Raw genomic sequence first — 16,567 nt, forward strand, 5'->3', positions numbered from 1 at the left:
CAGTCGAATAAAACATGTTATGTTGTATGCAAAACTGGTCGTGAGTTGGTCAACTAATGCAAACAAATTCGATATAAAATACGAATAAAATCGTATGCGTTCGGCATCTCTGATCAAGAAACACAGAATAGGCGCACTCGTTGGCTAAAATTTAACACTCGCCCGGCGTGTGAAAAATCTCTCTCTATTACCCGCTGTTGTCAATAATAGTGTCAACCCATAAACACAGTAGATTCACACATGCTTCCTTTGCTATATTTTAGGAGTGTCGGCCCCTAAGTTGAAATTAACCTGCTTCGGTTTTTAAAAATTGTATCGACTCAAAGTGAAACCAGTAAAAATGTCAATTCATAACCAGATTTTTTGCTCTCTATAGAGGTGATAACTCAGCTCATATAATTGCAACCTTAATGCAGTCCACTAATTACTTGGTTTTTGACTGTAAATAACTGCCTACCATTAATTACGACCATTACAAAACATAGTAGCCAAGCTGCTGACCCGAATGAGAAAGTTATGATTACTAACCATCACGTACGTGAAAGCTTACGGAACAACGATAAAACGTGCAGTTTTGCGAAAAGCCAATCGTACGGTTGAATATAGATTGTTCGTATACGGCGCGATCGACGAGTATTAACAGAGAGTTAAAACTTCGCGGCCGCACGTTTAAGGCTATGCACTTACGTTAGTTTGGTGCCCACCATCGATTTCAGCGCTACAGATATCTCTGCAGTCTTCTTCCGTATTCCCTTCTCGAAATTCCTCCGCACAGTTTGACAGTGTTTTCATACTGCTGTCCTTCCAGTAGGGGGCCGCACCGACATTCAGGAACTGTAACGAGGCAGCCGCCCGAGACATGAAACAAGGTATCGCGACTCTTCCATACAGCATACAGGTAAGTTACGGTAACACATGTGTTACGTCTACTCAGTCTACCTTTTTTCTACAGTGTAAGGCATACTACCTAACTCATCCTAATAACACATACGCTCTTTATATAGTCTGTTTTAATATGCTTGTCCATATATCTGTTTCGTTAATATTCTGTTGATTTTGCTCTTTCCTATCTGTTAACGAAACTAAACCTACAACAGATGGATAAAGTTTTCTCAGCCTTTAATCAGCTATAAGATCAAGATTGATAGAGCACTGTTTATGCATTACAGTAAATACTAACTTCTACTCAGTGTTCCATTGCCAGCGATAGGCACGTCGCGCACCTCTTGGAAGTGACCCCTGGTAGTCTGTACAGACGAGTGTTAATGGCCTTTTGAATGTTAGGAGTAATAGCCTTAGAACAACAAAACCATTTATATACTAGATGGACGCTAATCACTAGATGCAGTATGGGGTTCGTGTTGTACGTATCACGGTACTACAGATTGTACCCGCAGGTATGTTTTAGCTGTTGTCTTAGTATTATGTTTATATTTTTATATGAAGGTATGTTTAGGGTTAGTGGTTAGGGTTGAGGCGTTGTGTTTAGGGTTTATGAGGTAGCACTTCTGTAGTATATAGTCTGGGTACACTTTTAGTGTATACATATATGCTACCTCGGGTACATATCTGTTAGTACCTGATACGAACAACGACCCCAATGAGCATCACTGGATAGTGATTAATACACTCTGCGATACCTTTGCCAGAGGGGAAATGGGAGAGTCATGGTGTGCATATATAATTGAGTAAAGATATACACGGAGACTTCAAAAAATGATGGAATTAAAAAAAAAAAATCAGACAAAGAGTGATGAGATACGCGTTTTCCATTGCAACGCCGGTTACCGACGCAAGCAAAAATATGTCACGCACATCTACACTTCATGGTGATCAAGTGTATTAAGTTTGATTGGATCCCTTAGAAAACTGTCGGAGAGCTAGTTTGCGCCACAAACTTTTTTGAACGAACGCCCGCTCGCCTGCCCGCCCCCCGCCCGCCCGACCGTAAGATGACTCATATACCCCCTTCAAACTTCGTTCAATGACGGCACATACAACACCTCACGGCTCATTGCAATATTCGGCTCCTTCAGTCCTGCTCAGACAATGAGTTCCATTAAGCAACACACCGCACCGACGCACGCACGGCACGCACGCACGCACACTAAACACGCACACACGCACAACACACACATCATCCGCAATGGCTACTGCCACACTGCAAAGCATATCTAATCATACCATTACCCACGCACGCCGCCGCACGCACGCCGCACGCATACGCACGCCACGCACGCCACGCCACGCACACACACGACACCCGCAATTGCTACTGCCACCTGCAAGCATTACTAATCATACCATTACCACCACACGCAGCGCACGCCCGCACGCACATCTCGCACGCACCCGCAATGCTGTACTGCCACCTGCAAGCATACTTAATTATACCGATTACCCACCCCACGCACGCACGCACGCCACGTCACACACGTCACGCCGCCCACGCACGGCCCACGCACACCCGCAATGTTAGCTGGCCTCTGAAAGCATACTTAATCATACACATTACCCACCACGCTCACGCACGACTCGCCACGCAACGCACGCACGCACACACACACGCAATGCTACTAGCACCTGCCAAAAATACTAATCATACACATTTTACCCACCCACGCTAACGCACGTCACGCACGCACACCCGCACGCTACGCACGCACACATCGCACGCACACACGCACGCTACGCACGGCCATCGCATCAACACCCGCAATGCTACTGCTGACTGCAAGCATACGCATCATACCTATTATCCCACCGAAGCACGCACGACGCCATCGCACGTTGTAACGGCAGCTAGTTTTCACTCAATAGCCTACATTTAATTAGCTGGTTAGCTTCTGGGGCATTTGAGCCGTTGCGATTACGGGGTCGCCCGTGGTCGCCACTCAAATGGCCACGATTCTGATAAGTTTGCGCAAAACCACTATCCAAGCTAAGCGGCTACAGACCGGGTGATAGGGCGAGATGTTAGTCCACTGGTGGAAATTTTATAATTCTAGTTTAAAGGTGCTCACATATCGCGATGTGTAATATCGTTATAAACTGGGACATTATAGGTCTCAGTGAGATTCCAGCGTGTAGAGTTAATATGCTGTATAATTTATGATAAGAGAATAGCAATTAAAAAGTGAATATCGCAATAACCTCAAGCTATCGAGTGCTCTAAACTAGCTCTATAGATTCTCGGCCCCGTATATAACCATTACTAACTAGTAACGCAACACTATTTGTGATTATTGATGACACACATATCCGCACCGCTCGAGAAACTCGTACACTGAGGCGAACTAAGTGTCAGACGCTCTGTTGCCTAAGAAACCTAAATAATCTGGTCACAATACTCGCCTACTTCTTCTTGCTCCCGGCGGCGAGCCGGTTCGCCTTGGCTCCGCCCTCGCAAAACGGAGAAGCACCGGTTACTCCGCTTCTGTCTCCTGTGCTCTCCTCTCACTTGCTGCGGCGCAAGTTCGCTGCTACTCGCGCGCCCCATACTTCTCTAATACTTTCTCTCCTCTCACTCGTAGCGTGCTTTGATGACCAGTCCGTACATCTCACTTTTCTCTCTATTCATACAATTTAAAATTCATCTCTACCCTCTGCGGTGAAGCACCAAATGCGTTTGCGCGTTCTACGTACTGTCTTCTTGTCTCTCTACCTACCTTCATTCAAGCTACATGTCTGCGTTATGCCAGTAAACCTCCCGTACCACGGACTGACTCCTGGCCCTCCCTTTAAGGTTATTATTATAGTTTTTCCGCCTCTCTCTCTCGTCTTCTCTCTCACTGCTGGGCGACCTCTTTAGATTATGCCGCAAACATTTTCACACGTCATCTGTCTCTCTCTATGATCATCATCGCACTGCGTACCAGCAAGACGCACGCACGTCCGCCACCTCTCTCTCTCTCTCTCTCCTGCGGCGACCAGTCCGCCCCTCTCTCTCTCTCTCATCTGCACCCTGCACAGCGAACCCAGTCCCGCCCTGTCGTGCTCCTCTTCTCCTCTCCCCACCCCTGAGTGTCAATGTCACGTCACTGTATGCCACGAATTCAGATTAGACGGACATTCCAGGAATTCCCATATGCTAATTCCCTGCTTTCGTGGGAGTGGAGTGTGGCCAGCTAGCGGGGAGCGTGCCGCTGCATTATTTGAAAATCAACCTCGGTTTGCACAAGGACGGGGAATCGGGGCAGCAACTTAGTCAAATTTGAGGCCCACACTTGTAAGAATACTGTATTAAAATTATTTGCAACCAATTGGCGCCTTTGTGGTCGAGAAACCACTCAGTAATTCTTCTGCCCTTCCTCTCTCTACGTCTCTCTCCCATACCCACGCCCCTCAGACCGGGTCTACCTCCGCGTGTCACGTCTCTCTTCTTCTATCTCTCTCTCTCTATACTCTTCTCTAGCCATATTTTTTTAGGTGGGCTTCATCTTTAGAGTTGCCTTGACGGTCCGTCTAACCGTTTCCCGTGCTCTCTCTCTCTCTCTCAACTGCCGGCGACCACGTATTAGTAATTAGCCTTCCTTGCCTTCTTCTCCTCTACATTCTTTTTCTTTCTACGGCAATCTCTGCCTCGTTTCTGTGCAGACAAGTGTACGACCTCTCTTACACCAAATCCTCTTGCGCTCACTGTAATTTCATCTTTACTCCTCGATGTATAAGCTGTTAGCCAGGAATATGCTATCTCTTTCCAGCAATGAAGCTCGCTAATCTCACTATCAAACCACCTCGTGGCTATCACCCACTGTGCTTTTCTTGGTCTTGATCAGGGAGTACTATCTTTCTGGTAGCCGGCTTGACAGTGTCAATGTGCTTGTACAAAATTATATACCCAGCTGTCGCCTGTATTATGGTAAAATCCGCACTTGAAAACTATATGTGCATTTGAAGGACAAAGCGCAGGTAGGTAGACGGCCAAAGACCCATGCGAGACCGTGTACAGCCTCAATGACCACGTGGCCTTGCTCATTTGCACTCACCTATAGTCTCTAAAATACCTCTCAGGACGGACGCGGCTTGATTCATCAACGTTGCGTAAAGCTGTATTGCGGGTATGCACCCGATTTTCGTTAGATATACTAGTACGTACTCGGCAAGCTCGTACGGGTAGCGACGCGGATCAATCAACAGCGTCAGTTTGCAGTGCGCGCGTCAGCACCCTACCCTTACATTGCCTATATCTCAGCACCACCTATGATGATGTAATATCTCTAACGCTCTCAAGCTAAAATCTCCTAACACTACGCCATAGCTCTAAATGGCTAACTTGCTTGAGACCTTGTATTGAAAGGTGCTAAACGCTATAGCTGCTCCAATCCTATCCTTAAGCTCATTTAACCATATCAACTGTGCGCCTGAACACCTGAATCATACCTAACTCTAAATAGGTGATAATATCTCAAAACGCTACCATAGACCTCGCGTGCATCTTTATGCTATCTTTAAGCCACTTTTAAATGGCCTGATACTCCATCTGCTGTGCTACTTATGAGTGCCTGATAACTCTGAGGGCCTATTGATGAGCTGTGACTACCTCATATATTGCGTTATGAATCACTCTGATATGCCACAGTTCATTCATACTGAATAAAAGCACGCTGAGTCGCCTACAACCGTCTACACGTCAGTGCCGCTCTTAGACGCTAACCCTGATCCTAACTCTAATCCTAACCCCTAGATCCTACTCTAATCCTAACCCTTGATCCTAACTCTAACGTTAACCTGTTAACCCTATCCTAACCCTATACCTTAACCTGATCCTAACCCTAACCTTTAACCCCTTCACTCTAACCGTTAACCCAAGGGCTAACCTTACCTTAATACTAACCCTTAATCCCATATCCTCTAAGCCTTAAAGCACTACCCTTTATCCTCGAATGCCTATTACTAACTCTTTTTCCTGCCACGTCCACACGCTCGCCTGCTAACCTTCATTCGCAGTACAGCTGTTTCGACGTCTCTTAGACCCGCTCGCGAACAATTGTGACAAGCGAGGTATAGCTACTCCCCGTTGCTTACCGTTCGACGTGCGTGACGGTGCGTGCGTGCTTACTTTTATGTTTCCAAATCTTACAAACAAATGCTATAAGATATCTAACTAGACATAGCGGCAACTCACGGATGAGTGGCATAACCTTCGCCATCCAACAATAGGCTCGTAAGCAGCCGGCTCGTTGTGTGCTCGCTCACATTTGGTACCACGCTCGCTGGCACCGCCGCTAAGTATTGCATCGCACCAACACACTAACACACTAACACTGGACTGGCCTCGCCTATGCTGGTACACGAACACACACACTCAAAAATACGAACGCCAACATGAGAGCGATCACATAACCTCCCTCCCAACTCCGTTGGTCCCATGACGGTAAAAAGATACCGCTTGCTACGACGTATCCCCATAGTATTTATCGGTGGGCCGAATTTGTGCTATATTATTTAGGTGCGTTGCTGTTGCGTGCGTGGATATATGTGACGATCTGATATTTTTGAGCCACAGACTCGGTGCGGTGTATTATGGTTCCAGAATAGTGATGTTCGATGCAGAGTATAGTCAACGCGTTTGCGTTGTGTTATCGTAACAGTCCCCTCATCATTCCTTTCCAATTCTCCTGTGGATTATTCTCGTTGTCAGCACGTTTAACAACCAGCCGCCCGTATGTGCTAGTATCGTACGTGGGCGTTATACCGTTGGTATCATCTACAATCAACCTCCGTAGCGTTGCGTAAGCGTTAGTCTATCTGCACGTACACTTGCGTGCGTGCGTTGTGTACGTACACTATCTCGCGAGTGCGTGGCTCGCTTTCGCCTTGTCGCCGATTGTGTGTGACACTGTTAGATGTTGGTACACAGCGGGCGTCCGTCGCTCACATTTCTCACGCCGTCCACACAGAAAATTGTCCAAAAACACGCTGGCTCCTGGTCGTGCTTGATGTAGAACGATAACACGGTGCACTCGTGCTGTGCGTGACCTTCCATAACGTTAGGAACAGTGCTTTATAATGCCCACAATAACGTTGTTAAGAATGCACGAAATTGGTTACCATTTTTTCAGCTGAATGCAACTAGTTACACGTCGCTGCGCGCGCGCTCGCGCTCTCCACTAGCTGCTTACACGTGCGTGGTGGCCACCTGCCAGTGGGTACTGGTCTTTGCTAGACTTTCTGAAATTCGCGCAAACACAACCAAAATAATTAATTGGTACGCCCATAGACACGCCTCTGACCACGCTAAGACCTCTGTGCGTTGCAGACTCTGTCATAATAATTAGTGCACGGGCGTGTGCGTGGCACGTGCTGGTAGATTGAACTTATAAAGTGATCCAGCTAATGACCAGATGGCTAATTAATAACTTTATTAGCCCTCCCTGACTTATTAGTCTGTGTGTGGCAGCGTTAACACTTGGTAGTGCTCATTAGTGCGTGAAGGTCCCTGCCGTTTAATGCTGTGCACCGCTAACCAGTGCGCTGTGAATCAGAATCTCTGACGTATAAGGGCCCAAACCAGCCAACGCATCGGTTTTCCCGTCGTTTTGTAGCCCGAGCGTCGTACATACGGGCGCGCGTGCGTGCTAGTGTGCCCGGTACACGTGCTCGTGCGTTGCGATGCTGTTGGCGCGTTGCCCCCAAAACGGGTTTTATTAACACGTTGCCGTGCTTGTGCGGTGCGTGATGCACGTACACGCTGGTGCGTGCGTGCGTTGTGCTTTACTGTTACACGGGCGCGCGTTGCGTGCGTGGCGTGTGTGTGCACGTACACGTGCGTGCTTGTTGCCACCGTGTGTAACGTACACCTCGGTTGCATGTTGCGCTGCGTGTGCACGTACACGTGCCGGTGTGCAACGTTACACGGTAACTACGAACTCGCTTATACAACGAAAAGCCAATGGCCCAAGCGTATGACAGGAAGAAGCGTCAAGCGCCGACCTGTCTGCTGTAGTATTTCGGTAATTATTTATTATTATTTTTAGGATTGGAGTAGTAATTTTATTAATGTTTGTTCTTAATTAAAATAATGATATGCCTGCGTTATGTTTGGAAACACCTGCGGGACAGATTTCGCAGTGGTTTACGGCACTCGCTCCAGCCTCGTGTAAAGTCTACGCAAAGCGTTTACGTAAATTCTTAGGCTTGAACATTCTTGCAAAGCGGATTATTCGCCGCGAAGGCGCCGCCAACGCCGGCCAGCGGGCGGCCTCTAATACGGATACGCTGGCCACCATTCCATCACCTTCAAAGCGGGATATACATATAGTAAGGCAAGCAGCAAGCCTCGCTCAGTCTGAGCCGTTCTGCGATGACCTGTGAGTAAAGGCCTGTCCAACAATTAGACAATAAAACTTGAAGGACCACTGACCTCTTCCAATGGTACTGTCACAATTACTTACTCGTAATTTTAGTTGTTGCTGTCCCCCCAAAAAAAACACGTTACAAAATCGTGATCTAGCTCTTGCGACGCACGGATCTATACTGTGACTCCCATGTAGTCTTGACAATTGTCTTAAATGGCTCGACTATTAAGATTCTTTTTGCGCCGACGGTGCTCGGGCTCAACAATATACCGAAGCGATGCCCGTAGCGCGGCTCTAGGTATCTTCCGTGCTCCAAAAAGATAAGCAGCCATTCAGGCTCTATTTACAAGTGAGTTCGTCAAATCTAAAGTCACGTTGTACTCATACGACTCAGTGTACTATGAGCTGTGGAGTGTTTGTCGGCGGGGTCGCAATAGACATGACTATGTACGATGTCGCCCCACGATGGTCGTAGTCGAGCCGTAACGACGCCGATTCATGCGCCTTAATGCGCAGCCAAACGTGATGACTAAGACGGATGCAGAGTGTTCCACGTTTCAGTGAGCCTTTTTCAGCCGTGTAGCGCGGCATGTCCTGCCGCCTTTGGAGATCATGAGCTTGTGCAAAACCAATGGGACGCGAAGATGCAGACAGTATGTAGTGTTTAACCCTGAGCGTCAGCTGAACGTAAATCACCGTTCGACGAACGTAAACAGAAACGCTATTGCGGATATACACACTGTGAGCAGTGGTAGCATGCAGTCTGGATTGAATTTTTCTAACCTTAACGCTAACCCTGATCCTAACTCTAACCTTAACGCTAACCCTGATCCTAACTCTAACCTTGACGCTAACCCTGATCCTAACTTTAACCTTAACGCTAACCCTGATCCTAACTCGAACCTTAACGCTAACCCTGATCCTAACTCTAATCCTAACCCTGATCCTAACTCTAATCCTAACCCTGATCCTAACTCTAACCTTAACCTTAACCCTATCCTCAACCCTAACCTTAACCCTGATCCTAACCCTAACCTTAACCCTCACTCTAACCTTAACCCAAAGGCTAACCTTACCCTAATACTAACCCTAACCCATACTCTAAGCCTAACACTACCCTTACCCTAAGCCTATTACTAACTCTTTTCCTGCCACGTCCACACCCCCACCTTCATTCGCAGCTCTAATCTATTACCAAAACAATGCAACGGAGAAGCTCTCCCCGCTATCGACTTATTTTCCAATCACAAACAAATGCATAAAAGATATAACTAGACAGAGGGCACTCACGGAGAGTGCATACCTTCGCCAGCAACATAGCTCGTAGCAGCCGCTCGTTGCTGCTGCTCGCTCACATGTACACGCTCGCTGGACGCGCTAATATCGATCGCACCAACACACTAACACACTAACACTGACTGGCCTGCTGCTGGCTACACGAACACACACACTAACAAATACGAACGCACGAGACCGATCACATAACCTCCCCTCCAACTCCGTTGGGCAGAGGTAAAGATACAGACGAGTATCCCCAGTATTATTCGGCATTATTATATTTAGTATATAGTATTATTCGGCACACCTGTATTGTTCCAACTGAGATGTTGGTTTACGAACAGTCTCCTCATATTCCTTCCAATTCTCCGTGAATATTCTCTTAGTACACCCTACTTAGTACTATATACCGTAATCAACAACCTCTATAATACTAATCAGTGTTTCCCCTGCATTGACACGAGTGAGGCGGGCCGCCTCGCTCAAATTCTCAGCCGCCACACAGAAATTTGTCCAAAAACACCGCCTCGCTGACGAAAATCACTGTTCTTCCATATAGAACAGTGCTTATAATGCACCACAATAGCTTAGAATGCACGAAATTGCACCATTTTTTCAAAAGATTTCCGGGGGGCATGCCCCACCCCCACTAGCTGGGTGAGCACCTGCGGTACTCGCTTTGCTAGAACCTCGAAACGCGCAAACACACCAAAAAATAATTGACCAAACCTGCAAAATCTACTAATAATTAGGTGCACGTGCTCAATGGTAATGAACTAAAGCTATCCATAATGACAAGAGCTAATAATACCTTTATTAGCTCTTGATTATTAGCTCTTGATAATGATCATAATGATCTCCAGAGCTGACAGCAGAATCAGAATCTCTGAGGTATAAGGGCCAACAGCAACAGGTTTTCCGTGCGAGTGAGTAAACGCCTGTCCAACAATTAGCCCAATAAACGTCTATCCAGCCAAATAAGCTCCGAGGACCACTGCCCCCAAGGACTGTCACAATACTACTCGTAATTTACGTGTGCGTCCCCCAAAAAAACACGTACAAATCGGCTAAGCTCGACTAAACGGGTAACAATATCCGAAGCGAGCCCGTGGCAGTATCCGTCCAAAGATGGATAGGCCAATTAAAGGGACGCAAAACTAAGAGTTACTCACAGCGGTATGTGGCGGTCAATAGCATCTATGCCTCCCCACGATGGGTCGTAGTCGAGCATGCGCAGCAAAACGTTGATGACCATGAAGACGATGAGAGAGTATGGCTTAGCAGGGTAGATGCCTGCCCTGAGATCATGCTGCAAACAGATGAGAGAGTATGGCTTAGCAGGGTAGATGCCTGCCCTGAGACCATGCTGCAAACAGATGAGAGAGTATGGCTTAGCAGGGTAGATGCCTGCCCTGAGATCATGCTGCAAACAGATGAGAGAGTACTGCTTAACAGGGTAGCCGCCTGCCCTGATATCATGCTGCAAACAGATGAGAGAGTATGGCTTAGCAGGGTAGATGCCTGCCCTGAGATCCTGCTGCAAACAGATGAGAGTACTGCTTAACAGGGTAGATGCCTGCCCTGAGATCATGCTGCAAACAAATTGATCATTAATTTATGCCACTAATTATTCATTAGCTTTCTTTAGCTTACAAATATGTTAAGGTAATGAATGCTTCCCTTGTCGCCAAAGAAAGGTACGTGTTACTTACATAACCAGAAAATGCTTTTTTTTATATTTTTTAACAATGACGATCTTCATTTTATCAAGAGCGTATTTTAAAGTACATGAGAGCGTACAACGGTGAAATGGAACAACCACGTCGTAGTTTCAGTGGAATTAGTAAACTTTGCCCGTTTTATTTTGACATTTCCTATTTGACCAACGCGAGAGAGTCGCAGCTAGCTGCCAACTCGAGTTTGATTTTCGCCAATATACTAGATTATATCACTAATTAATATTATTTACATGCTAGATAATAATTAACATATTATCAGAAAAGGTGCTGTTATTATTGCACATCTGCTTTTATTAACTCCTGATACTAGTAATAAAGATGCAATCAAAATAGCATAAATTAATAAATGATGAATGCAGTACAACTTCAATCCCATCCCTGTGGTGTATACCCGTGGTGTAGTTACTTACCCTATCATGTAAAACGCCGAAATTTTGAAAATCTCGATGTCGTTTAAGTTGATTAATGGTAGATTACAGATGCATTTGTCAGCAGACGAAACAGCATATATCTTGTTTGCGGTAAACCAAGCCAGCGTTTCAGGGGTGGCACTGGTAGGTAGGAGGAGCACGCACGTATTTCACATCAACGGCTGCACTAGTTGCCAGTAATCTCGATACGATATTAATTAGTTCTACAATATATACTGTTGCTCTTTTTGAAACTACAGCGATAATTGTGTTACACACTATCTTGAGTTTTGCGCAGTGTTACCGTGATAAACTGCATAATTTCCAGATGACATTTCACAATTGTGCTGCATCACCCAAAGATTGAGGTGTGTGACATTGTGTACAACACTAACACACTCACGCACTCACGTACGCACGCACGCACGCACACACGCACACACACACACACACGCACACACACACACACACACACACACAAACAGAGGGTTGGAACTGTGTCTAACCTTGGAGTAATCATTCTGAATGATTACTCAAAGGTCTAACCTACAATGACGTGCAAAAATGATGCACAATAATTGTATGAGGACAGTCTATCAATAGACTCCTGATTGTATGTAAATTACCCTGCCTCCCCTGTGACACGGAACACAACTGTGCCTTTGGACAACATTTGACACAACTTGGTTTGCTGCACTCCACCTATTACTGAGCTATGCATGGCTGCAGATTATTTAAGGTTCGTCTAGTAACATGGGCCAGCTCTCGACACTAACGGTTGTCCGATTGCCCGGGACAAGTGAATCTATGTTTGACAAGTTATTCTTTTGGCTAGTTGCCTGATTGGACAACTAAAAAATTGTAGTTGTTAAATCAGCCCTGGGCACTAACGGTTGTCCGATTGCCCGGGACAAGTGAATCTATGTTTGACAAGTTATTCTTTTGGCTAGTTGCCTGATTGGACAACTAAAAAATTGTAGTTGTTAAATCAGCCCTGGGCACTAACGGTTGTCCGATTGCCCGGAACAAGTGATCGTCCATGTCGGACAAGTTATTCTATCAGCTAGTTGCCTGATCGGACAACTGAAAAAATGTAGTATAATTGGCCCATGCAGTATTGTGGTGTCAGAGAACAGGTGAGAAGGGTAGGGTGATAAAATTCAATGAGAATAGTATCTCAAATGTGTCTAAAAGTGTAGACAAAAAGCATTCTTCAAAAAAAGAAAAAAAGAATTGATTCCTTGCAGTTTTGAATAAGAGTGATCAGTATACAATTATCAGGAGACACACTGGATTGACCCGAGGTTATGGTTAGTGTTAAGGTTAGGGTTAAGGTTAGGGTTAGCGTCAAGGTTAGAGTTAAGGGTAGGGTTAAGGTTAGGGTTAGCGTAAATGTTAGAGTTAAGGGTAGGGTTAAGGTTAGGGTTAGAGTACGGATTAGGATTATAGTTAGAGTTAGGGTTAGGTTTAGGGTTCAAGTTAGAGTAAGGGCTAGAGAAAAGGTTAGGTTAAGGTTAGGATTAGAATTAGAGTTAAGGTTGAGGTTAGAGTAAGTTTTAGGGTTAGGGTTAAAATTATACCTAAGGATGCGATTAGGGTTAGGGTTAAGGTTAGGGTTATGGTTAGGCACCTAGGTACAGGCATGTACCCTAGGGTACTGCCCTCAGGTCCAGCAAATGTTTGCTGTACTCTGTGAAATGATTTTTTTCAATACTCCAAGGTTTGTATTGATTCATGGACCATCGAAATAAATGCACAGATCACGGTGACCCAGCAAATCGTAAAAAAAAAAATCGACAAAAACGTGATTATTCAATTGATAAAAGTGCACAGGTCCTACGAAACCTTTAACCTGACCCTGCTTGTGGTAAAAGATTAGATGCTATTCATGTGACAGACAACACATAAAATCAATGACAACACAGGAGTAGGGCGCCAAAAGTACACACTGTTTGCAATTACTCACTTGTCTCGAGATATCTCGATAAGAGTTTACCGAACGCAGACGCAGGTCAGTGTTCTTATATCGTGTTTAGGTACATTTACATCGCGTCATATAACGGCACTTATGTCAGCAATCGCAGACTTACTAAATTAATTCATTTTCATAAGATATTACAGAGGCTGAAAATAGTGGTTTTTGCCCATAGATCCAGGACTTTTTGGCAGGCAGGTTGCCATCATCTCCCTCCTCTCTACCAAAACCGGTACATAGGGAAAAAATGTAGACGGCTATAACATTGGCTAAATGGCCTACTTTTCGGTGGTAAAAGTAGCACTGCTCAAATTAGCGGACGTACAGTGCTCAAATAGACGATTATTTTCACCGTGGCTGCGGCTTCCAACGAAAACCCGGGGTGACATGTATGTACATGACACTGTTGGCTCGCGTCCAAGTCTAGGCAAAGTCTCTGCACTTTGCCCTGGACAAAAACGCGATAATGTCTAGTGTGGACTTTCTACCTTGGATATGGTTATAAACACTCACTGCAGGCGGGGGAGGGGGACAAGCAGCGCATACCATTGCGACAAGTTTCAGCGAGTACTGCTTTCACTACATACGACGCAATTGTATTGTTAGGTGCTCCACTTTCCTCTACTTTGCAGAAAAAAAGCTCAGGTGATAACTGTGCACTTAAAATTATTCAAGCATGGAACAGACTCATGTGAAATCCCCCTAGGCTCTAGGTAGCCCTAGGGCCTAGTGGTAATATATTACAGTATAAATGCTGTCACCACCTTGCCACGATACCAGCCTTATGTCCCATTACCGACAAACAAAATGGGAAGAACATGACAATTTGACAAAAACGTGCCGTGTTCGTAGCTCTACGTGTTGCCACTACAGGGGTAGAAATCAACTTTTGAACAAGGGAGTCGTAGGACTCCCTGCCCTCAAAAAGAGGGAGTCTGCAGCAAAATGAGGGAGTCTGCTGTCTGAAGTTCAAAACTAAAGATATTAACAATAACACGTGCTTATTTTGAAGATTCACGCGGTTGCACGTCTGCCAAATTTTCTTTGGACATTTGCTGAAAAAATACGGTAATTCCGCAAGGCCGTGCTCTGGAACGAACTAGTTAATATGGCAGAATTTTCAGGGAGTCACACGGACTTACTGCATATGTCAAATCAGGGAGTCCGGCAGTAAATCAGGAAGTATTTGACTCCGGACTCCCATTAATTTCGCACCCTGCCACTAGATTCAACCTCTCACTATCATCCTGCCTCCTGGCAATTTTAAGAGTGTCCTGTCTGCCTGATACCCACGCATCAATTCCCGGATCGAATTCGAAATGTCGACACAAACCTAGAGTAATTTCAAATGGGTTTGAATACAACAGTTGTCGCGAACACTGTTTCCTACAACGTGCGTGTGCGGCTAACGATGGGAGACGGCGGATGGTTGAGGATTTAGAGAAAGAAATGCTTACCAATGCACGCCACATACGCTTGTACCACGAGCGGATGCCACCATGCCAGATGTCTCCCAGGATCTCGTGGTCAAAGTCGACTTCAAGCCCGTCGTGGGTGATCGCGAAGCTGAATGCTACGGCTTGGCGTGCTTCCGCCATCTCAGCGACGACAGGTAGCCACTCTCCTGCGCTCTCTCCTGCTTAAATGTGTCTCGCTCTCCGGGGAAATAGCTCTCGTCGACTGCGCACGTTCTCCGAGATTTAGATCTAGAAATGGCGTCACTTTCTCATGAGCTCAAAAACTAAAAAGGACAGTTTTGGTAATCGCGGGCGAAACTCATTACGATACATGTTTACTTGAGTTATGAGATTGTCTAGATGCTATTTTCAATATCCTTCCAAAATTAGAAATCTGTTGAAATATTCCTATGACTATATACTAATACTTGCTCACAATAAAGCATAAAAGCAAGTTCAATGACATTCCATCAGTTTAAAAGCACAGAAAATGTCAAAAATGTACTAGCCACACATGCAGTGTCAATTCACTGTGCCTATATACATGGAAGATATGGCAGCAACACAAATTTTCATGAGCCTAGTACAAACTCATAGGGCATGAAAGAGACATTTGCTCATACTCTTGGTTCAGTTAGACTAATACTGGTTATGTGGGTGGGTGGAGGTGGGAGCTTTGCAACTGCAACCATTGTTGAACTTTGCTCGACTCTCTAGACCTTGATTGTGTAAACGTGTTCGATCACCGCAAACACTACGTCTTGAGTAAATAACTGATTAATAACAATAATATCCTTAACAGTTTGAGCAATGAATTGGCATGAAATGAATAGCCACGTTCACACGGAGCGAAACGACCCGTGTCAAATGCGTCCCAGGCCAAGCGCCCACACAAACTTTTTCTCGAAAACGACCCGAGCGCTGGTTCATTTGCACCGTGTGAACGCGCACCAGCACGCGACCCGGGTCAGAATGAGTACGGCGGTAGACGGCGCCAGTGTCGAGAGCCAGAGTTTGATTGTTTAATTCGCATTGTTCGCTTGATTGTTCTCTTGGACGCATTGTAGTTTTTTCTCAGCTCGCAGCTCGCATAGCAGGCAGCTCGCATAGCGTCGTGGTGAACGCTCTCTTCAACGCGACGCTCCGTGTCGTTTTCGATCGCGGGCCAACAACCGCTCATAGCGAGCGTGTGGTGGTATGCGTGGTGCCAAATTAGGAAGAGATTTATCTCATATTTATCCAATTATTTATTATAATCATTTAATATTTATACAAAGATGCCAAACACATTGAGGAAAGAGGTACCCTTATAGTTATGATGTAACATTTGAAATCCTAATAATCATGTTTGTGCAAGCTCTGTTTACCTCTGTTTGCCCTATAGCCTCTAGTACTATAGCCCGCAGGG

The 16,567-nt window shown here is 45.6% G+C and overlaps 1 protein-coding gene and 1 long non-coding RNA gene across 3 annotated transcripts in view; both read right to left on the reverse strand.

Moving 5' to 3' along the window:
• The window catches only part of LOC106813896 (carnitine O-palmitoyltransferase 1, liver isoform-like), a 28,728-nt gene extending 17,895 nt beyond the window's left edge, over nucleotides 1–10,833 (reverse strand). Inside the window, exons 1-3 of the mRNA XM_014818140.1 lie at nucleotides 10,751–10,833; nucleotides 8,700–8,901; nucleotides 688–834 (exon numbers count right to left, since the gene is read on the reverse strand). Coding sequence (XP_014673626.1) covers nucleotides 688–834; nucleotides 8,700–8,901; nucleotides 10,751–10,833 — 432 coding nt within the window. The remainder of the gene's footprint in view (nucleotides 1–687; nucleotides 835–8,699; nucleotides 8,902–10,750) is intronic.
• Nucleotides 10,834–10,955: 122 nt separating this feature from the next.
• LOC106813900 overlaps nucleotides 10,956–16,567 on the reverse strand; it is a 21,285-nt gene continuing 15,673 nt past the window's right edge. Inside the window, exons 2-3 of one of the 2 annotated variants that reach the window (XR_001394523.1) lie at nucleotides 15,160–15,408; nucleotides 10,956–11,001 (exon numbers count right to left, since the gene is read on the reverse strand). This is a non-coding gene — a long non-coding RNA (uncharacterized LOC106813900). Of the gene's footprint in view, nucleotides 11,002–11,143; nucleotides 11,171–15,159; nucleotides 15,409–16,567 lie in introns of those variants that run through there. The other variant, XR_001394522.1, reaches the window with a different exon arrangement.

This window comes from Priapulus caudatus, unplaced genomic scaffold (genome assembly GCF_000485595.1).
Source record: "Priapulus caudatus unplaced genomic scaffold, Priapulus_caudatus-5.0.1 Scaffold841, whole genome shotgun sequence".
Lineage (NCBI taxonomy): Eukaryota > Metazoa > Priapulida > Priapulimorpha > Priapulimorphida > Priapulidae > Priapulus > Priapulus caudatus.